The sequence below is a fragment of the Cyrtonyx montezumae genome, unplaced genomic scaffold (assembly GCF_038088225.1).
Source record: "Cyrtonyx montezumae isolate F1298 unplaced genomic scaffold, pur_monq_1.0 scaffold_7, whole genome shotgun sequence".
NCBI classification, from domain to species: Eukaryota; Metazoa; Chordata; class Aves; order Galliformes; family Odontophoridae; genus Cyrtonyx; species Cyrtonyx montezumae.
In genome coordinates this window covers 9769371-9795886 of record NW_027072078.1, presented here as the reverse complement: position 1 = coordinate 9795886, position 26516 = coordinate 9769371, and the positions used below count along the sequence as shown (strand labels likewise).

The window sequence follows — 26516 nt, the reverse complement described above, 5'->3', positions numbered from 1 at the left end:
GAGAGCTCCGAGGGCCGCGGGGCAGCCGCTATGGGGAGAGGGCGGGCGATGGGGCCGGAAGCTGCGGGCCCTTTCCCTCGGCCGCGGGACGGGGCGGACCCCGCGCGGGGGGCGCTTTTCCACCGCGACCGTTACGGTGCGCCGCCATTTTCTGTGCGGCCTTCGGCGGCTGTTCAGAATAATTTCGCTTAATAACCTGTATTACGCGAGGTATAGAAAGGCTTTGAAAAGTTTGGTTTCTGGTTTTGTTTTGTTTTTTTTGTTTTTTGTTTTGTTTTTAATCAGCAGACTGCAAACGAGATGCAATCAGAATCGCCATCTCCCAACGCTGAGTTGCCAGTGTCATTAAGTAACCCAACAGGTGCACCAAGGTTTGGAACTATTACTCCAAATCGCATCTTTGTAGGAGGAATTGATTTTAAGGTATTGTCTTCTCTCATTTTACCACTGGTTGATATTTTATAGCCCATAAAACTCAGTAGAAGTGTAAGACAAATGATGTGTTTGTTCAGGAGGTGCCTTTCTCTGTAGTCTTCAAATGAACAGCTGAAAATAAAATTTAAGCCTTGATTTACATAACCATGCTACAAAGTTGCGTGAATTTCTCCTAGCTAGAAGCTGGAAACTTTCTCGTATTTTTTTTTCTTTTCCAGAGGAGGTGACTTTTGTAGTAAACAGATTAATTATTAGAGATGTGTGGGTTTTTAATTAAGTATAACATTTAACATAATTAATTATAAGCTCTGTAATATAGATTGCAAATGCAGCAACCATTGGTAGCTTCAGCTCCTCTAGTGCTTTTCTTTCTGTTCCCACAAAGATGGAGCTATAGTACTTGTGTTCTTTCCCATCATAGTAATTTTCTTAAAAGGAAAAAAAAAAAAAAGAGCTTCTCTGGGCAATTTTCAGTACTGATTTTAGCTCTTAAAGTGCTTGTGTTCTTGCACTTCTGTTTGGTCTATCACCACAGCAGTGATTCTTATTTGTAAGAGGGAATATCTCCTGAATTTAGAGAAGGAATTCAATAAGGGAAGTTAGAGTTGGGTGCCTTTTTGATTCAGTCTGAAGAGGTCTTTCTTTAGTGGTGGATGCTGTGTGTCTTTGACACTGTGTAGGCTTAACACTAGGCTTTCTTGAGAGTCTGGCAAATGCCTTGTACTGTCAGAAGCAGGAAAATATAAGTTGTGAAGGTGTTTCTGGCAAAATTACAGATAGTGTTTGTCCAGATATTTACAAACTGCGCTGTGAAGCTTAGGCTTTTTATCTTAACAATCTTTTAACACTCTATTTCATGGATAAATCCTCAGCTTTTGAAGCCTACTGTCCTGTGAGTATGCATCCTTACTGTCCCTTAGGTGTTCTTCATAACTTTCTGCACCAATCACAGTCTTGAGGACGCTTCAAGTGTTGCTTAATGTATTTTTTACTTCAGCTGTTCTGTTGTTTATCAGATTCTTCTTCTCTATGTTGCAAAGCATCATAGCTGCTCATCACAAGCAGAGTTCACAGGAAACATTATCCCAGAAGGAGAATGCTCTCCCAGAAATCCATGTTTTAAGAGAAAGACAAACCTTTCCATCAATCTTTTTTACCCTGTATTTGCTGTTTGTTGTTTAAGAATATTAGAACACTTCAGCTTACATGAAACTGTTCTACAGGCATCTGCTATCGTATGTTTGGCTGGATTTGTTTTCCTACATAAACTAGGCTTCACATTTCTCGTCAGGTGTAAAGCATGGTGATCTGTTCAGGAGAGCGATTTGGGGTGACATTTAGTAATATTTTAACCTTTCAGTGGTGTGTAGTTGCTGGGGAACTGGTGCAGGTGATTTCCAGGAAGACATGATTACCTGGGAGGTCTGTTCCCTGCCCATTCAGAGCACTCCTGTCTGTCACTGCTCCCTACACTTTTACAGTGTGACTATATTTTATAGTGTTGTAAGGCCAGAACACTTGGAGCAGTGAGGAACCAAGTCTTGTAGCACAAGTGATCCTTGGCTTGAAGATTGCAACGAGTAAATTATGTTCTTTTCATAAAATACATATTGAGGGCAAAGTTGCTCATAAAGTGTTAGCTTTGGATTCTTTCCAGTTACGAAAGTGTTTTGAATTAGTTTTAGTTTCCCTTTTAGAATCTTTTTGCTTCTCAAACTCAGGTAAATTTTTTAATGTGCAGAAGGGATTTTTTTTGCTAAATTGTATGTATACTCTTAAAAGCAGAAGTTTTTCACTTAAAAGTAAAACAGTGCTTCTTGAACACCTAAAACAGTGAAAAATAGGCAGAAAGGCAGAGATAGCCTGACTACAGAGATGATGCAGGAAATGAAATTCTGAAATACAGTGTTGAGGACTCTGTTTTTGATTGATGTTTATACTATTAAAGAAAGCTAATTCAGAGAAGGGAGACAAGTGCTCACATTCCTTACGTGTGTTTTTTAGGAGCTTGTCTTCCTCCGTGTATGCTTTGGTTAAAAAGAAACGGTTTCTTCCATTTGGGGATTTAGAGCATGCTTTATTAAAAGCACCTTTTCTTGCTTAGTTTGTGTTGGGGTTTTCCCATGATGTGCCTGTATGCATATGAATAATATGGATGTCTTCATGTACATGAGTACATACATGCATACATATATGTAAATGTTGTGAAGGTCTACATATTCTGCTCTGTAGTTAGAGAACATTGCAATGATTTGTCGACGGTGCTCTAATACTATTAAAAAAATAAAGAAAGAAATCAGATTAACTGGCTTCAGTGAATATACCTGAAAAGGGATTATGTAAAAACATTGTAATATTTTAGTGTTTTTCCAGTATTACCACTGGATATGGACAGGCAGTAATTAAACAGTAATACTGTTCTCTTGCTTTGAGTCATGTACATTCTCATTCAGTTGTTTCTTAATCTGGAGTTATAGTTTATTTGTGGTAGACATTATCCCAAGTGTTTCTATTAGTAGTCTTACAGTATATACTCACTGACAATAACTGTACAAATCAGCTTTTGTTTTTTTTTTTCCTCTCTTGATCTAATTTACTAGACTAATGAAAATGACCTGAGGAAGTTTTTTGCTCAGTATGGCTGTGTGAGAGAGGTGAAGATAGTAAATGACAGAGCTGGAATATCAAAGGGGTTGGTATAGTAGATTAAGCATGTTGTGGAAATTGAAAATGTAACAGAAAATTGCCTGACTGTAGTGAATTTTCTTAATTTTTTCATAGCTCAGAACATTATTAGTGTGAAATTATTATGCAAAAATCTGCTTGGGTCCTCTAACATTTAATATCCAGAAATGCCTTTGCAACTTGCTTAATTGTTGAACTCTTGTCATAAGATGAAGCCGTGTAAAACAAGACAAAGAAACAACAGTATATTTCTGGGTTTCTTTAATAACAAAAAATGAATTTAAATGCACTTTTTAATTATATATTAAAAATATGTAATTTTTTATTGTTATGAGTCAGCCTGGGAAGAAGTGAGATGAGCCTGATCGTGCTGGAGTGCAGGGCAAAAACTGAGATTACTTTGTGAAAATTTTTGAAGCAGGAACACAGGACAAATGTGAGAATGGCTACAGACAAGGGAGGCTAGGACAAGAAGTCAGTAATGAGAAGAGAGAAATGCCGGAGAGTAAACCTGGAGGAAGATTAAAAGTGGGCAGTGAAGTTACTGTTTAAACCCAAGGAGTGGTCAGGGACAGTAAAGTGGGGATGTGTACCGCAGCACGAAGGTGGAAAGAAAGCTGGGGCAATAAGGAATATCCATGTGAGCTTATATCTGCCTATAAAGTTCTTCACTGAGCAGTTTATCTTCTAAGTGGGAAGCTCAGAAGAAACGAGATTTGGTATCCAAATCTCCTGATTTTAATTCTATCCATAGTTTTCATAGATGTGAAAGTGACAGCCTGAGCTGAAGGCTGTATTTAGCATGGGTTGTACCACATATATGGTATATATACCATATCCTTTTACTCAGTTCCAAGAAGTGTTTGACTCTTGGCGCACTTTGATATAAGTAAACATGTTAGAAAAGAATCTTTCAGTGATATTTGTGACTTCTACTGAAATCCAAGCACAAGCTTTATTGCTTACGGCTGACAAGTGATTTAAGGGGCTCATTTTAAGATTTTTGTCATTGACTATGTCCAATTGGATTATTCTCCAAATAGTCTGTAGAATAAAAAGTCTGTGTAGGTAAGATCCCGAGCTAAGGAACTACTTTCTTATTCTTGTGCCTTTGGTTTTGGTAATGTTTCCAAATTTCATTAGAGAAGACAATCTATCAGGAGCCCATAGAGTAACAGAGCAGTTGTTCAGTCTCTGTACTCACACGAGCATAGAAACTCCCACAAAACATATTTTGTATTGCAGATTTTGCTAGGCTGGCTGGAATGAGAGAGGCTTTCAGGTTTCCTCAGTATTTTTCTGAAGTCTGGCCTTGAGAATGAGCCATGAACCTAAGAAATTATGCACCCAATACTATTTAAAGATTTCAGAAAAGAAGATAAGTTGCAATTCAGAAAGTCGCAGTTCTTCTTGTAAAATAAGACAAAACGTTTTTTTTTAATGTACATATTGTGGTATAGAGTTTAATTGTGGTCAGACACTTATTTTGCACAGACAGTACTTCATTCAGTGACATAGATTCCTGTGGGAAATATTGATGTGTTGTGTGTAGTAGGAGCTCTTTCTATAAAGCTCGTTTGATCTGTTGAAACAGTTAAGAGAGATACAGTGAAAGAGATGTATTATGTCCTGAAATGTGAGAGTACTTTATCCTTGAGTCTACCACAAAACTGTTGTTTATTGTTAGTCATGTCAAGAGTGACAAGAATAATTCCCAGGTAAACCACATCTGTGTATTGCTGCTTTGTCTGAGAACTCAATTTATTATAGTGGGTAGTGCTTAGGGAGATGTGGTGCATTCACGGTTTTCACTGGCATAATGGAAGCCATGCTATGAAGGTTGTACAATTATACTGTAAAAAATCCCAAGCATCTCATTTTGGGCACTCCTAACAATTGAGAGATTGAGATCAAAATTTCTTTGTCTTATAGAAAAGAAGTATCTACATACATTCACTATGTAGCATGGGTAGCCCAGCAGGTTTTGCATAGCTGTTTAGGTGAACTGCTCACTCACTGCATGGAAACAATATTAGAAAGTAGACTTCAACAAGGATTATTAACAAACTAAAATTACAGTTGTTACTACAGTCTCTATTTCTGCAACTGTTTTTTTTTCCTGTAATTTCCCTTCCAATATCATTACTATATGTAAAGTTTTAACATGCAGTATATGAATTTAGGATCTTCAGAGACTTACCTCTCTTTTTATTTAGGTATGGTTTCATTACTTTTGAAACTCAAGAAGATGCACAGAAGATACTACAGGAGGTGAGTAATATTCCCCATTACGATTCTCTTTTAAATAATTCATTTTGCAGTGGACATTAACTATCTCTGGTTTTCCAACCCTTTTCTGTTAACAGACCTACCAATTTGCATAGGTTAAGATTAGTCATTCTGTCTTCATATAATGTAGTTGAGAAGATGCTTAGAGAGGAAAAGCTGAGAGAGCTGGGCTTACGTAGCTTGGAGAAGAGATGGCTCTGGGGACACCTCATTGTTGCCTTCTAGTAATTGAAGGGACCTTAGAAGCAGGAGAGGGACTGACTTTTTATGCGGTCTGAAAGTAATAGGACAATGTGGAGTGGCTTTAAACTAAAGAGAGGAGATTTAGGTTGGGTATTACGAAGAGTCTGTTTTGTTTTTTGTTTGGTTGGTTTTTGTTTTCTTTTTAGTAAGATAGTGATGGAGCACATTGCCCATAGAGGTGGTGGATGCCTCGTCTCTGGAGGCGTTGGAGGCCAGGTTGGATGGGGCCCTGGGCAGCCTGCTCTAGTGGTTGCAAACCCTGCCCACAGCAGGGGATCGGAAGTAAATGATCTTTAAGGTCCCTTCCAAACTAAGCCATTCTACATAGAGAAGATTGATACAGAAATGTTCTGAATCTAGGGAAGGGAGCTGCCGTTTGATATTAGAGTGCTTTGCTTTGACATACAGAGTAAGAAAGTAAATACTATAAGAACACTCTTACAGTGTGTTCTTTGGACACACGCAGATTACTCTTCATCCTTCACAGTTGTTTTCATTTGCTTTACTGGAAAATCCATTGTTAAGATCTTCTGGGGGAATTGGGGAAGATAACTGCTTTCTTTTGTTCTGTCATGTTTGATTACCAGAGCTGTTGTAACTTTTCCCAGGATTAAGTAAATTCGTTTGAAGTCTTAAACAGTGAGTTCATTTAATGTAACATAATGGTTACCTTTCTACTTAGCTATGTTACCATCTTCATGTTCCCTCTAGAGCCTCCTATGAGACAGGATTCACTGCTAGGTGGTTATTAGCTTATCAGCTCTTTCTTAAAAATAGGTGCTACATATTCTGGTTGAAATATATTGGATAAAGTGATTAGTTGGGATCTATTCATATAAGTGGAGACATTAGCAGACTGAGGGGTGGGATGGAGAACAAAAAACAAATATCCAAGGCTTGCAAAATGTCTTCTACCAAATATAAAACAAGGTAAAATATTGAAATTCTGAGTCTTTGTTGAGTATTTACATGTTAAAATTCAAAATAAAATTTCTGAGATTTAAAAAAAATCTTGATTTTCAAAAAATATATAGTCATGTGGAGCCAGAGCATACAGATAGGAACACACTCCCCCCCCCCCCCCCCCCCTTCTTTCTGCTCATGGATTTTATTGTAGTCCAGGATGTTTGCCTATGTTATAACTGAAAGGTTGTTCCATGTCAGGTCTTAGTGGTATCTCACTGTATGAGACCAATACATTTTTGTCTGCAAGAAATACTTTATTTCAGACATCCTGCAGTTAAGTTGCATTTTTGCCTCTGCATCATGCAGCCTCATTATCTTTATATCAGTTACAATCTTAGCTTTTTGGGGGGGGGGGGCTCTTTCATTGGGTAGTTTCCCAGTTTTAATAGTTCATTGTAATGTAAATTGGATTTTTCTCATTTATAAACATCCTGCTTCTCTGTCATCAATAATGTCTTCCAATTTTTTGTTTTCTCAGTATGTTTCAGTCCTCAGAAATATTAAACTGCATCTCAAGAACACAGTGTGAGGAATTTCTCTAGGGGCTTCTTTCCAGTCACATACTATTACATCTAGTGCTACTTCTTCCCTTTTTTTTTTTTTTTATTCAGTTTTCTGTAATCACAGCATCCTATTAATCTTCATTTTTTGTGAAAAAAATGAAAGAATGAAAAAATACATGCAACACCATATTGAATGCTTTGAAATCCACACAGATTAGGTACTTCTTTTAACTGAGAAAGTCATACTTAAAAAGCAACCTAAATTCTGATGGCTTGCAGAAATTAAATATGCTGGGAAGAGTCATCTTCTGTTGTCTATGGTGGAATGCAGTGGGACTGAAACTTGGAACAGCTTTTCAGAGGTTGCTCTTTTTTTCATAGACTTGGTAGATGTATTTGCGGTAATTAATATTTGTTTATGAAGATCCTAATCTACAAAAGTAGTTTAGCTAATATTTAAGCATATAGGTCAGACTTCGTATTATGCACAATTGTTCACTTTCACTAAGAGGGGTTCAAATAGAGAAACTACTTAGGTTTTTATTTGTAACTGTTATCCATCTTTTTGATGCGATTTGTAAGTATTTCTTTCTATGTTTTTCTTTCTGAAATAGTTTTTATCTTCTTACTGGAGAAACTACACCTGCCACTGAAGACGTGGTGGTGTAGTAGGGTAGCATTTAGAACTGAGTAGGAATTGGAAGGCTATATAACTTCACTTGTTGGTATTTAGCAATTCTTGGCTATTCTTTTGTAGTTTAATCTTATGAGGATATCTGTTTTATTTTTTTTAATTGTTATTTATTTTATATTTTGTCAGCATGGGTATAAGGAAGGTAAGGTTTAAGGCAGTTCCAGGTTTCATATAAAATTTAAGCATTGTTTTACATGGAGTTTATGTACTCTAGTCCTTATAGACTTAAGAGCTCCTTTTGTGTTTAGTAAAACAATGTTATAATTATGAAAAAAATAAATGTAATTTTATACTTGAAATTGTCCATTTCTATATACATGTACTTTTATAAAAGTAGTAGAAACATGATTACATGGGGAGAAGGGAAATAACAAACAAAAGAATCTGACAGTTAGGAGTATCTGTTAGTGAAGAGGCTCCATTATGAACAAGTAGTACTTGAAATCAGTAATGATTGCTTTTGTGTATGTGAAGACTAAAATTAGGTTTAAAAAGGAGCTAATGTGGTTCTTGTTCTTTCAGGTTGCCTTCTGAATAAGAAGCAGTGGCCGTTTGTTTTTGTTGCTGCTGTTTGTTTTAAATGATTTATGTAAAAAATACAAATAGTAAATTCTTATTTTAAAAAATTCTAGGCTAAAAAACTTAACTACAAGGATAAGAAGTTGAATATTGGTCCAGCAATAAGAAAACAGCAAACACGGATTCCTCGTATGTATTTTCACTTACATTTGTTTGTTATATATGTAAGTGTCATTTTTAAGCGTGATGTGCCTGATACCGCGTTGCGTTAGTACTGTGGGCAGAACACAGAGTAAAATGCATACCTGTGGAAAAGTCCAGACTTGGCATGTCCAGGATTGATGATCTTCAGAACTTTTTTCTCCCCCTTAATATATTGTTTACTCTCTTGGAATGATTATTTTTCTAGGAACAAGGGGAATGGAAATTTCTTTTGGTTACAAGGCAGAACCTCAAGTCCAAACGCTGCCCTCACAAAACGTTGAGCAGGTTTTCCTGGTTCACTGGCTGGATTGTTAGTAGTTAGTAGCAAAATCCATCACAACCATTGCACCTTGCTTTTTTCAGTAGAAGCTGTAGTGAGTGGGTGTTTGCAGTCTACACTGAATTCCTGTGTTTCTTTGCTTTAAAATAAAGGCATGGTTGCTAAGAGTTCCTTTTCTGGTGAAAAACTATTTAAGGTGAAAACATATGTGAGCATTGGTCAGCTGCCTTTATCAGATGACTGTTAGTTACTTTGGGTGAGTGTGCTGTAAAGAAGTTCTGCAGGGGGCGATCTTTCCGTTTGCCAGGCTTCCTTCTAGAGAACATGCCGTTGGCTTCTGCCAGGCACTATTTTGTTTCCATAATGCATTGCAAAAGGTGTAAACCACTAACTTTCAAGATAAGAACTGCCAGCTTTTTTATATAGCCAGGCATGTTATTTTATTATTCCTCTCATGTCTACAAAAGTCAGAGAAGTAAAATATATTACTTTAGAAATGCAGAATCATGTGGAGCATATTTTTGTTCTTCAGTGTTTGTCTTATGGTACCTGTTGGAGGGGAGTGGGGGAACATGTGAATATGAGTGTTTTCTGTTTGAGGGCAATTCAATGGAATTTTAATTTTGAAGTTTTGTTATTTTTTTGTTGTCGCTTTATTGAGAAACAGTTCATATGTCTGCAGCAACAGTAGTAGTGTGCATACCTTCACTCAAAAGGAAATTTCTACCCCAGTATGCATAGGTACCTCCCTCTCCCTCTTAAATATGTGTAGTATGTGCCCAGGAGAGTGGAAATTCTTCATTCCATCTATATGGTTTCTTTGCTTGGGAAGTAATTCTCTCTGATCTTTGCTCAGCCATCATCTCATCAAGGAGTTACACGTTCGATCATGGTTCTTTGTTGTTGTTTTTTGTTTGTTTGTTTATGGTGTTTTTTTCGTTGGTTTTTTTGCTGTCTGGTAGGTCTGTTAGTTTGCAGTGCTTTGTTTCCTTTTTTGTCTTTAACTTGAACATTCTAAAGTGCGTTGCTGGGCTTGTATCACTTCATTGTCCTGATGCTTGTGCTCAGTGTGCCTATCAGACTGCATTAGAAGATCCAGTTAACATCTAGATACACATCCTGAGGTCTTATTTCAGTTTGTCTGCTGTTGTGCTCAACTCACTGACCTTAGTCATGAAGACAGTTTGATCATCTGGAGGCTTGTGAAGCTATGAAATCTAGACTCACAGTGTCTCTGAAAGGTTGTAGCTCTATTTCAGTTAGTGGAATTCAAAAGATTGTTCCCTTGATACTCTCATTTATCAGTCTTTTCTAACCCAACTAACTGAGTCACTATCTTCCTCTAGCATTGAGCAGAGTGATTTTTCACCTCTGCTGTTATGACCGGACCATTTCTGCAAAACGCTTGGACAGTATTGGCATGATCAGTATTACAATTAAAACCATGCAAATCTGGCATAAAACTAGGTCATGTTCTAGCCAAGGCATTGAGTTTCTGTTGATTAAGTCAAGAGCAATTACCCAGCTGGAGTGTGGAGAGCATCCACCAGTTGTTGCAAGCAGGTTGTATCCTCTAGGATGGTCTCAAATACAGGTGTCAGATTTAAGATAGTTGCAGACTATAGGAGATGAAAATCTCAAGAAGTTCAAGTACCTGCAGTAAAGTTGTGATCAGATCTCCTGAGTTTCAGGATAGCTCTGTCACCTCCAATCATTTTTCCATTAGTGTGAGTTTGGGTTTGGTTTGAGAATGCTTTCTTTCTATTTGTAAGATTTTTTTTACTTTTTTTTCCACTAAGAGCCCTGTACAGTGTCCTCGGACAGGGTAGTTAGTCAGGGAATTCTCCTGGTTTCTTCATTGGAGATAACAAGAATACTTTTCTAGATTGGATTCTCGCTGGAATTCAAGTAGTCTGTTTTTTGTTGTTGTTGTTTTTTTCCAATTCAGTATAACTCTCCTCTGAGAGTCAGCTTAGCATGTGACCTTTTGATGGATAATGCTTCAGCTTTGTTGTAAACAAGTAATCTCAGGTTTTTCAAGGAGTCAGTCAAACTCCTGGCATCCATAAAGGCAATTTGAATCATAGTCGGGTCCTTCTTGTTCTCCACTTACCATTCTAGTAATTCAGTTGGCTTTATAGCTGTCCATAAAATTGCATTTCCTGATGCAGTTACCTTTGCAAGGAAGATGCAAAGGATGATGCTCTTCATCTTGTGTTTTTCCTGATTGATTTATATTGCATGATAAACGTACTTTCAAAATTCTCGTTTTGGTTACAGAATTATTTTGCCTTTGCTGTTTTTTTTCCCCTTTGCATTGTTTATATTTGGAACGGAAACTTGTCTTTTAGATGATGTTCTTTCTACCTACCCACAAAACACAGACAGGAACAGACTCCAGCTGATTCCAAAAGCAGTGATTGAGGAAGATAAGCAAACTCTACTTAGGAATGGAAGCCTCCTTATTTGAATGAAGCTTACTGTCCTACCTGTAAAGTTGGAACTATGCTTTGGGATTAGAACATTATAGACTGTGCGGTAGTGGCAGCTTTGCTGAAAAGTGATCCCATTGCTGACGTCTGGATTTCTGTTCTTACTTTTGTCAGGAAATGTGCCATCACACGATTTTTGTGCTTTGAGAAATCAGGTTGCATTTTATAATGAAATCCTTCTGTTGTTTTTAGTGCTTGGATCCAGTTTCAGCTAAATATGAGTATGTGGAGGTTACCAATGAAAATCTCCCACAATGTGAAGTTTCCTTTGGACATTTGAAGATTAAAAAAAAATTATTTGCTGGTAATTGGAGTTGTCTGTGTTCAGTAATCAATATGCATGTATTTTCTGTACCCCTTCCCATCTACCCCAGCATCAGCCTGTGATTCTTTGTTTGAGAGGGAGTTGAGGTGGCACAAGGCACATTCTGTCCCGTTTTCTTTCTTTGAATGTTTTGGGTTTCTGAAGATCAGAAATGATCTTCCCTTTTTCTTTATGACTTCTACATTAGTAAATAAGTACTGTTAAGTAACTCATCTTAAAAAATTAATTTCAGGTTCTAATGTAATACCAGAAGGTGGTACAATGTACTTAACAACTTCAAGTGGATATCCTTATGTTTACCATAATGGAGTGGCTTATTTTCATACTCCTGAAGTTGGTTCTACTCAGCAGCCATGGCCAGTAAGTAATTGATATTTGTATATATGTTTCACTGAGATCCAAGATGAATGCAGGATTTCCAAGTCTCTCCTACTTCCAGTTCTCCAGCTACACTTTGTCTTTGATATTTAAATAGTTGCCTTCTTGTATTGAGATTTAAAATACATTACTTAAGTTTGTTATTCTTCTGGGGGGAGGGAGGGGGCAGGGTGACTTTGCTTTGTTGTGACAGAATGGGGCAGAATTCATTTAGAATCAGTGTGGTCATTTCCTCATTAAGTTTTGTTACTGAGGAGTTGTTATGATCCTTAACTGGCTTCATTTATTATTTCTCCATGAGTGAAGTGTGGCTGGTTACAATGACCAATATGTTTATGATAAAAGGAGAATTTAATGCTAAAACCAAGTAATTTTACGCACAGTCCCATACTCTTTTTTTTTTTTCCTCCTGTCTATCCAAGAGTACTGATTATTTTAGGAGGAGGAGTTCAGTAGATTAATTACTTGGCTTTAGCGGGTTTGGGGAAGTGGACCCCTTTCTTTCATTGATGTTTTTCTGACCCTACAAAAAAGAAAAACAAGTTTCCAGCTAGTTCAGTTTCTTAAACTGGCTCACTGCTATATCTGATGAATGCTGGGGCTGGTGTGAGGAAAGGAATTGGAAAATGGAAGATAATGCTGGGAACGTGGGGGGGATAGAAATGCATCATCAATAATCAGTATTTTCTGAAGTTGTTACAAGAATGTACTTGTCTGGATATAGCTGGTGACCTTAGCCAATTCCAGAAAGCACTTTTTGCTAAGTCAGTAAGGTGAGTTTTTGCTTTGTCTGTAAAGTAGGCCCCTTGCAAGTAGTCATCTTGAAGAATCTAAGAGTTCAGGTATGATCAATCCATTTTTAAAAGGGTGGGGAACGTGATTCAGCATGTAATATTTAAGATTGGAGTGACAGATTATTAAATTACTACATTGATGTGTATCTTTTTGTCTTTTTTAAGTCACGCTCTGTTTCCAGCTCACCGATGATGGTAACTCAACCAGTTTATCAGCCTCCTACTTACCATTACCAGGTATCTATGTGCAGATGAGTTTCAGAGCAGCAGTATTCTTTTCAGCCAGCTGTGCGGTTTTCTTTGTGTCACAGTCTTAGTTCTGTTTAAAACACAGAACAAAGAACAAACACAAAAATAAAATAAAATCTCTAAAATAGATTTAAATTTAACTGGAGACATTTTTTTCCTTCTCCTTCCCCCCCCCCCCCAGAATACACTTTCTACCTTCCTATTTAATTACATGGAAATTGAGTAAATTGGTGTTTTCATGGTTGCTAGAAAACTGGCTTAGTACCATTCTTAAGGGTTTTTTTTAATTGTTCGAAGCCAGACTCCTCCTCAGAGCAGTACTGGTTAGGTAGAGTATCTCTGAAATTGATCCTGCTTAATTTTACAAGTCTCCGACGAGAGATTCCATGTCCTGTATAGACAACAGTTTCCAGTAGGTGATCTTTCTCCTGGTGGAAGATCTTAAATTTTCAAAGTTCTCATATGTGTTCATCAACTCTTGTGCTCTGAACACCTTTGAGTTTGACTTATTCATATTTTTACCCTCTCAGTGCATAGCTGTAGCCAGTAATAATTACATCCTAACATCTTTATCCTTCTTAAGGCTTAACAAACCCATTTCAGTTGGTATCCTGATATGTCTACTCTCCAGTTCCTTAACTGTCCAGCAGCCCACTGCTGAGCTTAGGCAATTTGTACATGTATACTGGAACTGTGTTGGACAGCTTCTTCTAATTAGTCACATTTCTTAGATGCTTCATGATTCATGGTTATGAAATGCTCAGCTGAGTGGAAGTAGGACAGAATTGCTCTTTATTATTAGAGGGTTTATGAAAATCGTATTTGTTCTTTCTAATAAGATTTTAATGAAGATTTGAGATGTTTTTGAATGTAGTTTGTGAGGAAGGTGCATGTCTATGCATATGTTTTTAATTATGTAACTAATACCTTTCTCATCTCCTTGAATTCAGACACCAATGCAGTGTATTCCGAGTCAGTGGCAGTGGTCTGTTTCACAGGTAAACACTGTAGTTGTAGCATTTTATGTTTAGTTTGCAGCTAGATTAAAGGTAGAATGTGCTTATCAATTTTTATTTAAGTTTGTCTGCAAATCAAATGGAAAAATTACTAATTAACTGCACTGTTGAAATAAGTAGCTATATTTTATCAATTTATCTGTGATACTGTATGGTAGAATGGAAAGATGTTTATATTGATTTATCAAAGAGACTTTCTGAAGAATGCAAAATCTACTACATATGCCTGATAGGAGAAATGGGATATCAGCTAGTTCATTAGCTGATAATAACTGACATTTTACTAGTTTATTAGTAGTAGGAGAAGGTAGGCATGCAGGTATGGTGAAATTACGCCCAAACCCTTGGAACAGAAGGAACAACATGGTATTATGTGGGGGAGAGACTTCATGATTTTCTGATATGTGTAACAAACACTGCTTCATAATGAAACCTTGTCACTGAGGGAATTTAGAATTTTGAGCTGCAGAGTGACCAGGACTGTTGAACTGTTAAAACTTGTCTTCATTACTTCAGTAGTGGTCAGTCATGTTCTAATTATGGTTACTTCCACTGTTTCAGTTGGTTGCTTGGGAATCTTAAGTGCCAGATTTTAGGTTTGACATGTATCAATTATGACTCTAGTATTCTTCTAAATTTTTTTGGATCCCTTTTTGGTAGCATCTGCAGCCAAAGAAGGGTGGGGTACTTCTCTTGAGTAGTGGGATCAGGCAGTCCTGCACTTAGGCTCCAGGCTTAGCTTTTCCAGGGTAACAGATTGACTGACTCTTCTGGGGATCTTATCTCTTAGTGTAAAGAGAGAAAATACAAGGTCTGTTCAGACTGCGAGCTGACTAAATCAAAGGGGTGCCAGTAATTTAAAGTTTTCAATGCATAGACATGGGTAAACCTAAACATGCAAATTATTGCGGTTCTTACGTTAGGAGAAAATGTGTTCGCTTTATTTAACACTTCTGCAAGAGAATTAAGGCTGTGCTATGTGATTTTGGCAGTGTCCCTTCTATTAAGTTCAGGATTTTTCTAACCATGTTATTTAGAATGTAAATGAAATATGAAAAACCTCTCATAAAGAGGTTAAAGGACGTGTTTCTTTTATCCTGCTATCCATCTTTGCTAACTACTCGCCAGTCAGCTAGTTTCCTTAGGTTACCAAAGCTGAATTTGACACTTTCATTTCAAGCTTTAACTTTGTTTATATGTAGCAAAAATTGCAGTAAAATAAGATTTGCTGGATATAGTGCAACAATTAAATGATTTATGGAAATAATTTGTTTTATTTCAGTCTCCAACCTCTTCACCTTCGTTGCTTTATGTGCACCCATCCGAAGTTATTTATCAACCAGTAGGGGTTGCCCAGGAAGGTAGTGGCATACCTCCTCCGCTCCTTCTAGTGGAAGCTGCAGTTCCTGAGGTATTTCTATGAATTTTGTTATTCTCAATCATAGCATTTATCTGCAGTTGTAAAACACACTTAGGTTTAGCACAGGTAGTTCACAGAACTTGGGTCAACTGTTCCTTGTTGTTCCCCCCAAATCTGTTCTGCTGTTGGGCCGATTTGTTTGCGTCGTTTTCTGGTTAGAATATCTCTTCTGCTTTCTGGGAGGATGCTTTGATTCTGGAGTACCTTAGAGGCTCACAGAGTGTCTGACAGACAGCAGTATAAAGGATAGCAGGATCAGGCCATGTTTGTTTTTTAAATAATAAATAAAATAGGAGTCCTTCACAGTGCTGAATTAATCTACTCAAACAATACCAATTTTGTTATGTATTTTTTTCTGCTCTTCCCTGCTATGCTTTTCTTGGTTCTGTATCAGTCGCAGTTCTAATTTTGAGAGGTTGTTTACATACAGTAAGGCTATTTCTGATTGGGCATGAAAAACGACAGTAATTGGCTGCAGAAAAAATCTTATTTAAAAAATTGAAAATGTGTTACAAATAATTGTTATTCATCTGTAGTTCTCCTTAACAGAGATGTCAGAATAAATGGTAAATTAGGTCAATAATCAAATATTTTTATAAAAGTGGAAGATAATTTTATTGCTACGAGAAAAAGTTCCAAAACTGGTACTCCATACATCTTTGGAAATCCTGATACACATAATTTTCCTTACAAGTTCTTCGTGAAAAGTACAAGGTTTTGTTTGTTGGGTTTTTTTTCCCTTTATAAAATGCATAAATCTTCAGTGTGTAATCACGAATCCTACTGTAGTTGTTTTACCCTCTTAAATTTCATAAATTAGGTAGTTAATAATTTATATAGAGAGAAACTTTGAGTGTATGAACAGTAAGCTGAAAAACATGAAATTAGTTAAGGCAGATTTGGTTGTATCGTGCTCTTAGTTCACAGATGTATAACTTGCAAGTTTTAAAAGAAGCATTCTGTGGAAATGCAGACGTCACATAAAATTCAAAGAGAGGCCCCTGCATTATTCAAATGTAAATACTCTGAGACGTAATTTCCAACATTTTACAATTTGCTAATCTACAGATTAAACTAGGTTCCAGTTAGAGCTGAGTGAAATGGATTCATACTGCAAAAGTATTTTCTGGCATTTATCTAAATAAAGTAGAGATGAAGACCTGACGATCTAAGTAAATTATATTTACTAAACTTTGATACAGAGGGGAAGATTTAAGTTTAAATATTGAGTTTTCAGTTTTTAAACAGTTGGTTAGCACGTTTATGTTAGACCACAGTTTGAAGTCTTAAGGGGATCTAAATCAGTGTGGAAGTTTTGCAGATAAAATTAATGTATACACTTTTCTACTCACTTCTGGTTTTGTTATTTTCTTTTTTATACCAGCCATTTTCTGATCATGGAGTTCAAGCACCCCATCACCAGCCTTACACCCAGAATGCCATAGCTGTGCCTGCACCTGTGAGTCAAACTAAGCAAATTAAAGTAAGCATAGTAGTCGTACTGAAGGAGTTCAGGAAGAAGTGAAAGAATGAAAGTCTTTTATTAATCAATTCATAATTAAGAAAAATGACAATGCTTCAGGGAAAGTGATTTTTTTCTTAATTTCTGGATTTCTCACAGAGGAGGCATAGAGATTATTCACTTTTTAAGGTGCTTGTGGAAATAAAAAGACAAGCTATTGTGACGTTTGAATTAGAGAACTGAAAATGAATGCATGTTTTAAGAGAAATTTATGGTCACAAATTGTTGTCTTTATCTTGAGAAATTGAAGTCACTGCTTACAGCCTTAGGCAAGCACCTCGTTACGACAAGGCAGAGTTTTACAACACTGACAAACTGTCTAGGTTGGTCACCTGCTGGTGTCTCCTCTGTGCAGTTCTGGTTCTGAATGGGCATTCTCAGAAGTGTGATTCTTCTCTATCACCTGATGCAAGGTTCTGCTTCAATGCCTGTTTGACAACCTTTTCCTTAAATTATGTAGGTTGCTCTGAAAGTAATGCCTCCTACTTATTTCCGTGGTAACTGCAACAGATGCAAGGACCACAGTGTTACTATTTGATAGAGCAGATTTTCAGCTACTAAGGATTATTTGTCAACATAGTTACTGTCTTGCTACAATGCACAAAGGCTGAGGTACTTACTGAGTTCTTTGTCTTAGTCTTCACTGGCTGCCACGCTTCTCATTTCTCTCACATTCCTGAGTCTTGCATCCCTGTATCTGTAGGTAGATGCTGCGGGAGCAAAATCCCTCCCACTGCTAAGAGCGAATCCAACACTGCCTTGCAAGTCTGAATGTGTATTAGTCTGTGGGGCCAAATGACATGCATCCCATAGTCCTGAAGGAACTGGCTTATGTGTGATCGCCTAGCTGCTCTCCATCGTATTTGTAAAATCTTGAGTGTCTGGTAAAGTCCCTGGTGTCTGAAAAGAGGGAAACACTATTTGCATTTTTTGAGAAAGGAAGACAGGGAGCTACAGAGGTGAGCCTCACCTTTGTACCTTAAAGGATCATGAAACAGATGTTCCTGGAAGACAGGTTAAGGGGCCGCAATACAAAGGAGATGATCCGAGGCAGCCAGTAGTTTCACAAAGGGCAGATGTGGCTCACAAAAGCTTCCTACAGTGGAGTGACAGCACTGTTGGACAAACAAATGGCCACTGATGTTGTATACCTGAATTTCTGAGAGGCCTTTGACATGGTCCCACGTAACATCCTTGTCTCTAAATGATTATTTGGTGGATAAGGAATCGTTTGGAAGGTCACAGCTAGAGTGTTGTGGTCAATGGCCCTGTGTCCAGGGGAGGCCAGTGTTGAGTGGTGTCCCCCAGGGCTCCATTGATATAGATGGAATCAAGAGCACGCTCAGCAAGTTTTCAGAAAGTACCAGGCTAAGTGGTTTAGTTTGACAGAAAGAAGAGATGCCATCCAGAAGAACCTGGATGAGCCTGGAAAGTGGGTCCATGTAAACCTAATGAGGTTCAGCAAGGCCAAGTGTATCATGCTGCATGTGGATCAGGGCAATCTCAGTTGTGAGTACAGGCTGGGAGAACTCCTTGAAGGTAGCACTGCTGAGAAGGACATGGGGACCCTGGTAGATAAACCACTTAACATGACCTGCAGTGTGTGGGTGACCGTGAACATGACCCAGAAGGCCAACTGCATCGTGGCCTGCATCAAAAGAGAGGAAGCCGCTAGAATGAGAGAGTTGATTTTCCTTCTCTGCTCTGCCTTTATGAGGCACCGTCTTAAGTCTCAAACAGGTCTAGGATCTCAAACACAAGAAAGATGTGAAGCTTTTGCAGTGGGACCAGGGAGGAGCCATGAAGATGATCAGAGTGAAAGTTTCCACTGAGAGAGTGATGAGGTGCTGGAACAGGCTGCTGAGAGAAGTTGTGGATGCCTCTTCCATGGGGGGTGATTAAGGCCAGGTTGGAAAATGCCCTGAACAGACTGATCTAGTACCTGATATAGCAGTTGACAGCCCTGCCTGTGGCAGGAAACCAGGTGGATATAGATGATCTTTAAGGCCCCTTCCAACCCCACCCATTCTATAGTTCTATGACCATTAGGTAAGCATTTTTTTTTTAGTGATGGACAAGAGCCTGGATGTTGCACGTGTAAAAATTCTGCACCAGCAGAGCTAACCTACTGTTGCTGCTGCTGAAATGTGCTCCCACCGTTTACTGTGCTCACATCCACTGTTTGTTCTCCTTAAATGTTCATCAAGCATTGATGAATGTTGGTGCCATTTTTTTCTGCATGAAAGGAAATCAGTGATATACCTTTGCTTGATGTACTCTTCCATGTCAGATGCCGTTTTGTCAGATTGCCCCCCTGCTGTCATCTGCCACATAGCAACAAAATGTAATGGAATATTGGTGGGAAGGTCCAGCTCTTGCTGCCATACCACCACCATCTGCCTCTGATGTTGAGGGCCAACAGAATAGAATAAGAGGCATTATTTTTGGAGCAGCCCTCGTACTAAGGTTGTTAATGCAAGTTGTAATATTAAATCTAGCCTAGATCTCACATCAAAAGACTAAATGTCTTAGTAAATTTACTTGATATTGCAGTACTTCTTCAGTAAATATACTTGCTCAGCTACAAATAATTATGAATATGAACTTCTCCGAAGCTCTCACCCATACTGTTTTAGATGGCTCTTGAGAAGAATCTTTTTCCATACTTTACACTGTTGTGTAACAGTATATACTAGAATAACCAGTAGAGGGGGCTGTAGCTTTAAGCATTCTGTGGAAATAAAATGCAACTCCAACTGAAAAAAGAAAATGCGAGTTGAATATGTACTCAGGAACAGTAATCCTGAGTGATTCATATGCTTACATGCTTAAGGAGTGTTGGCATAACACAGTGATGATAATATCCAGTTTGCATTCCATTTCCTTAGTGTATTTAGACACTAAAAGAAAAAAATATCACTAGTACTCTCAGAGTCCAAAAACAAATGTATACTTACTGTATCAAACATAGAAGGAAGCTTTTCCCTTGTAACCTAACTTGTATCATTTCTCCAAGGAACGAGGTAGTGTGAAGTAAATTATGGGATGCATATAAAACTTGAGATAGCTCTTTCTCTTGTGAGGTAACTACCACATTACTGATGCTTTTTCTTATAGCAAAGTAGTTTACTCAGCAATAAGCAATAACATGTTAATTGGTCATAGTGTATGTCTATGCGTGGTAAAGCTGTGTTTGAACAGTTGCTGTGGCATAGGAAACGGGCTCCTGCTCATCTCATGATGCAGTGTTTTATATGCGGGTTTTTTTTCACAGCTTTAGCAGTGATTTTGCAGTCAGCTGAAGCTGGCGTAACACAGGAACTCAGTCCTTTTTCCATATCACCCGTTTCCTGTGCTGGTGTAAGTTTTTGCACACTGCCACACATAAACAGGTCAGGGAACTGATGCAATTAAAGATGATTCTCCATTCCCACTCCACAGAAAGCACTAGCTTAAACTTGTATTACTTCCTCAGGCGAGTTTGTCAAGAAAGTTTTTATTTGTTTTTTAGCTACATTTAGTAGCTAATAGTTCTAGAACATAATTATCCATTCACCTTACTTTTTCACATAGTTTTAAATATGTTCTGTGCATATATCAGTTGGTGTTGTCTGTCTCTGTGGCGGGGAACTCAATGGAGATGGGAAATAGAAGAACAAATGTTGAGAGCAGGCTGGTGTGTATTAAACAAGTGGTTGTATTGTTACCACCTGCTTCACAGCTGCAGAAAAATATTTCCTGCTGACTGCATTCTTGCTAAAATACACCAGCAAATGTATCTTTGCTGCTGGAAAAAAAACAAGTAGTGGCTTTGTAAGAGGTAGCACATTCTAAAATAAGGACATTGTATTGAAAGTAATTTGTTATGTTCAGTATATTAGGAATTCTAACATTAGGATTAAACATATGCTTTAATATTATTCCTGCTAGGAGTTTGAAGTCATGTGGTGAGTGTGGATAAAGCCACTATCTAGATACTTTTGGTGCTTGTAAACTTGTTACCTTTTGTAATAAGGAGATCAGTGTTTGATTGCATTAGAAGGCAGATACGAATTTGTCTTTGGAAAAGAAATCTGTGTTGTCTGCAGTAACAGTAGCACCAGTAAAGGATGTCAGAAATTCATGTTGTCTGCTTCCAGATCTGGGGAAATTAATTCTGAGTTAAATTTGTTGTGGTTGATGACTATCTTGCATTAGGAAGCACTGGCATGATAAATGTTTACTGACAGTTCTGTGTGTACAACAGAAACTCGTGAGGCATAGGGAGCTGGGCATTATGGTCTGCGAAAACTGAGTGAAGGCAGGAAAAGGTTGTGCCTGTGGAGGTGGATAGGTGAATGAGTTTTGATACTTTATTTCATGTTTTTGTTTATTTCTTCTCAGTCCTTTTTTTCAACTGTTGTGAACTTTGTAGGGAATGTTTTGGGCAACATTGAAAGTATGTAATGATACGGTGTTTTAGGGCCTTAGGAGGCTTTCTCTTTTATTGAGCTTGGACATGTACTTTAAGGGGAAATTAATCTACTTCCTCTATCCCTATACACACAGTTTTGCTGACGGCCAGGTGGTCTTCCCTAATCCAGTTGTTGGAAACTAGAAGTTCTTGTCACTGGAATGGAGTACAGAGTTTTGGTATTAATTAATTTTAAGCTCACCCTTCAGAAAATCTTTCAGAAATCCATAGAAGGGTACAAAAGTAGGAACATAGATTTTTGTTGGGTTTTTTTGTGCTTTGTTTTGTTTTGTTGGTTTTTGTTTTTCCTGAACACACTACTCACTGTGAAAGCCTTCCGAAACAAGAAACTATAGTTGTAGCTTGCTTTTCAGATTTGTTTGTTTGGTGTCTCTCTCAACTTTGTCCTTTACTTTTCATGTTCTTTTCAATAGGTTTTCAATGGGATTTTATATTAGCTGTAAGAAAATGCTTTTAGAAATGCGTAAGATTGTTCACTTGGATACTGCAGATAATTTCATTGCCTCTAACTTAAAATACAGAGAAAGATCTTCCTATGTGAAAACACAATTTAGGGCATCTCTTTGGACTGTAGTAGAACTAGTGTTCGTGTACCTACACTTTCTGGATATTTTGGTGCATGATGCTAACACCTTGGCCTTTTGATACTGACAGTTTGGTAAATGTAATTGAACTTAGAACACTCCAATTTTCTTCACAGTGATAAGCTAGAATGTGTTCTAAGTTTGTATATAATGTGTGTAAATATAGATGCATATAGATTACATATAGATGTATATACATAAGCATGTTTATACCTAAGTTACCTTTTTAAGTCGAAATCGTAGTGTAATCATTTTGGGAAAAGCACAGTAATTGTTTATTATGTAGACCTGTGCACTTAGGGCATTCCATCTGGAGCAACAACAAAAATAACCTTAAAGCATATTTTCAGTCCAGTAAGTTTTGTTTGTTTGTTTTTCTTTATATTTGTATTGAAATTAAGGTAAAGCTTTTGTTTTAAGTTACTTAAGTCTCAGGAACATGAATAATATAGAACTTGTCTTCATGCACAATTAACAAAACGTTTGTCACCAACTGTAGTGTGGTCTATTACCCTTTATAGGGGCAGTTTAAACTCCATCAAAACCATATCTGTTAATTCTATTTTAAGATGGAAAGTTGCGGATTACATGCTTTGTCTCACGTTATTTCCTGCTGTGTTCTCTTAACAAGCTCATCTTTTTCTAACAGGTTGTTCTTTTTCCAGTTTAGTGACTTATTTTCGCTTTTTCTGATCTATATGTTCTCTCTCTCTGCCTCTCTTTACAGGCGCTGTGGAGCATTCACTATTAAGCAGCTTAGGCAGCTTTGATGTACCTGTTCTGATTTTCTTGTCTGGTCCTTCCACTGTGGCTGAGATCATCGTGAACATACTAGCTAGCAGCTGCCTGTTGTGAAGCTTAGGGTCAGTTGTTTCGTTGTAATACTTGATATTTTTGAATTGATAAATAATAAAACATGCCAAGAGAGACTTTAACATTAATCTGCAGTACTACTTAACTGATTTTTGTGTATTTGTAGGTTTTCTGGTATTTATGTAAAATAGACATAATTTATGTACTTCCTGAGATAGTTCTGTATATATTCATTCCATAGTTATTTTATTTCAAGTTCAACTTTCCAAGTTCAGTGCATGTATGGGTTACTTTTCCTTCAACAACAAAGGCAATTCCTAGCTCTTCAGTGTATGATTTTTGTTGATGAAACTGTTTAAGTTTTCGTTATTAGCATCACAATTTCTTCCCTTTTCTCCTTCTTCTGTCCTTTTTCTTTTTTGTGATATACAGTGATCTGTGTTCATGGAGTTATATACTCTGTGGCAAGCACTTAGCCGTATTTTGTATTGTGAAAAAGGTGCTGCTTTGAGTTGCAACTCTCTTCAAAAATTGAGTATTTTAATAAGATGAAGTTAGGGAAGAATATATGTTTTACATGTTAAAGTAATTTATGTCTCTTTGTTATGTGATAGCATTTTAACAGCCCCATGGTACATAGCAGGGGCTTGGTATTTGGTTAGGGTGTGACATTTTGTCTGCTTGTGTATTTGTGAAATTTGTACCTGGATATGGCTTTTAAAAAATCCCACCAGTTTAATTCTTCACTATCACATTGGGACCAGGCAGTACGGAGGAGAAAACATTTTGTGCCATCTGTATCTTAATAGGAGTCAAAACTAAAGAAAGGAAAATATCTTGGAACTGAAGTTCTGTTCACGTAAGGAAGACTAAAGAAGGTTCTTGATCAAGACTGGTAGTAGACAGCCTGAGAGCCTAGAAACTGGGGAAGGAAATCCACAAGGTGGTTTGGATTGAATAGATGATGGAAAAAAACCTTGAAATCTTGAGGTTAAGGTGGATCAAATATCCTAATATCCTAGAGGAAACAACACAGCATTTTTCCTCTCTCTTTAGGAATCAAGGTTGCATTCTGTGAGAAGAAATTTTTCAAATCCATCATCTCTGAGTCTGAAACCTTGGTATACATGAAGTCCCCATTTTCATCCTAGAAAAGATTACAGAATGGAAGATAAAATACTTATACCACCTTCACCTACAGATTCTGTAAAATAGATTTTTAGCCATCTCATTTGCTAACGTACCTGTCACGTGGAGGTTGTGTCATTCCTGACTTGTAACTTTGCCTGGATGTGCCTAAGTGAGAACAGCATTGGTTTTTGTAAAGAAAGGAAGTTCTGTTCTGCAGTTTGGACAGGGAAGCCTCCAAAACTGTGATTTTTATCCTGTACAGCCTTTCTCAGTAAAAACACTTCATATGAAAAATTTTAATTTCTGGTATACAGCCCGCTAGATAGATTACTTACAGAAAATATGCCATTTTTTAAGGTAAAAGTTGCTTCTGATTTCTGGAGTAGTGGCTTAAAAGTAATGGTTCTGGAGTATGACTTAAAAGACCTGTTAGTCAAAGTAGAAACGCCATCTTTCCCAAGTCCTAACAGCATTTTTCTGTAATGGATTAAAATATGGTTTTTAATTCTGTATTTTGTTTTGGTTGCAGTAGTGTTTGTTGATTTCTAATTTTCTGGGTTATTTTGCTTGTTTCTTCTGTTCTTAAGCACTCAGGGCTCTTAACACAGTGGGCATTATTGTCAGCCACTAAACTGTGTAATTTGTAAATACCTTAAAGGTGATTCTAGCACTCCATAGCATCACTTCGTGTTGTGCAGGAAAGAAGATGGAGTTGGGTACTCTTCTATACTGGTTTGGAATTATATGAAAGGAGATGCCACATACCTTGCCATTTTATTTACTGTCGTGGTTGCATGTTTGCTTAAGTTGTTTCCTCTGTTTCGCTAGGTGGAAAGAAATCTACACAATACAATTTCAGTCATTTGTTTGTTTGCTTTTTATCACCATCTGATATACGCATCTGATATTGCAGAAACTGTGGGAGATTGTTTTGCCCAGCAAGTATCAGATACTTGAAATTTGTTCGCGTGTTTTTAGGGGAAAAATAGTTGCTGTAGCTTGTCGTGTTTCTTCTCCAGTCTGTGCCACCAAAAATGTCTGTCTGGTGACTTCTATTAGGTATAGTTCTTAGAATTCATCAGTATTAACATTACAGAAATGTTGGTACATCCTAGTGATAATTCATTTCTGTGGAAGAATTTTTATATAGTTTGTTTCTGTAAATGCTGGCCTGTCTCTGAAGGTATCTAAGAAAGGTCTTGTGTTCTGTTAGAGTCTTATTTATTCTGTCATGAAACAAGCCACGCTTCACTTGAAACTCAGAAAATGTAGTCCTAAATCCTTTTGACATTTGCAGTTACAGTTTACAAATAGGACTTGTCTGTTTCTAAAATGGCTTAGGGATGGAAGAGGTCAAGTTCACAGTAAGTACTGTATTGGGCTCCTGGGGACATCTTCTGAACAAATGGCTTGAAAATGCATGACCATAGTGCAGTTGTTCATCCCTCTATCAGATGAAGTGGCATCTAATGTGAATATTCACGAAATGTCATTTATTTCCATTTACTGGGACAGATGATGAGCTGATGAGTTGATCTCCTGGCCTTTGTGTGAAAGAACGTTTACTTCATTTTAACCTGCATGCGAACTTGATCATTTGGAAGCATGTTCAGCACTGGGCACAGAAGCATGCCCAGGTGTTCTTTTACAGACTCCGTAGCTTAAGTCTGGAGGTATTATTTGTTAGGACTGTATCACCGTGTCTTAACAATGTTTAGATTTGATATGAGACCTCTAGAGGAAAAATAAATACGAACCACTAATTTTTGGTCTTCCTCCAGGAACCGACAATAACTGTTGAAATATTGAGGGCTGCTGTGACTTACCTTTCTTTAGAAGGTCTCCTGATGGCATAACACCAACTAGTAGAAAGTAAACTTCTAAGCTTCCAGTAGTTGAATCCTTCCTTAGACACAATGTAGGCACAATAACCAGCTATTGTAGTTTGTCCAGGAATACATTGATGATAGGCAAGAATGAACTGTGTAATTTTTTCTCTCAGGTGCCTAAAATTGCATTATTTTGATCTCACAGCTTTGAGCATTTATTTAAATCTATTGCACTGCACAGTATTACTTTCCTACCATTTAAAATTCTCATAATATGGAGATTTTTTACAGAAGTCATCCAGTTAAATGTAAATACTGAGGTCCTGATTTGGGATTTGGAGATGAGCGGTGCCTCCTTTGGGCTTCTGCAGTGTCCTGTTGGTAGCTGTAAAGCTTTACACGTGTTAAGAGGGATTGGAGTGGATTAGGACTGTGCTCCCTGGATGCAAACTGGCTACTTGGTGTGCTACTTGTTATGTGTTAGCAAGCAAAATTAACACCTTGATTTTTACTCCCTTGAGAGTTCAGTGACCCTGCTAGCATTGTTTGTTTTCTACTTAATTAGCTTTTACAGTATTTCGAGCAGTTGTTATTTGTTTAATGTTATTATATCCATGGCAAAATGCTAGTTCTGACATTGTGCTAAGTAACACTAACAACCCCTAGATGTA

At 37.5% G+C, this 26516-nt stretch overlaps 1 protein-coding gene across 3 annotated transcripts; it reads left to right on the top strand.

Moving 5' to 3' along the window:
- The first annotated feature begins 291 nt into the window (after positions 1-291).
- On the top strand, positions 292-26184 carry BOLL (boule homolog, RNA binding protein). 3 transcript variants are annotated; one of them, XR_010623084.1, is made up of 11 exons: positions 301-423; positions 3036-3127; positions 5337-5391; positions 8448-8523; positions 11868-11995; positions 12973-13044; positions 14007-14054; positions 15355-15483; positions 16877-16951; positions 22800-22935; positions 26137-26184. XR_010623084.1 is itself a non-coding variant. In XM_065750944.1 (10 exons), the coding sequence occupies exons 1-10, from the start codon at positions 301-303 to the stop codon at positions 22821-22823; spliced, it is 846 nt and encodes a 281-aa protein (XP_065607016.1). In that variant the 5' UTR covers positions 292-300; the 3' UTR covers positions 22824-22848. The 3 variants fall into 3 exon arrangements, 2 of the variants coding, with proteins under 2 accessions (XP_065607016.1, XP_065607015.1); XM_065750944.1 differs by lacking the exon at positions 26137-26184 and having other exon boundaries at positions 292-423; positions 16877-16975; positions 22800-22848; XM_065750943.1 differs by lacking the exon at positions 26137-26184 and having other exon boundaries at positions 22800-22986.
- Positions 26185-26516: the final 332 nt, after the last annotated feature.

Excerpts from the sequence above, each read along its gene's own strand:
- BOLL (XM_065750944.1), top strand. The coding sequence starts at position 301 with ATGCAATCAGAATCGCCATCTCCCAACGCTGAGTTGCCAGTGTCATTA. Across the intron at positions 3,128-5,336 it reads AGAGCTGGAATATCAAAGGG|GTATGGTTTCATTACTTTTG; the intron begins GTTGGTATAGTA and ends CTTTTTATTTAG. Across the intron at positions 13,045-14,006 it reads CTCCTACTTACCATTACCAG|ACACCAATGCAGTGTATTCC; the intron begins GTATCTATGTGC and ends CCTTGAATTCAG.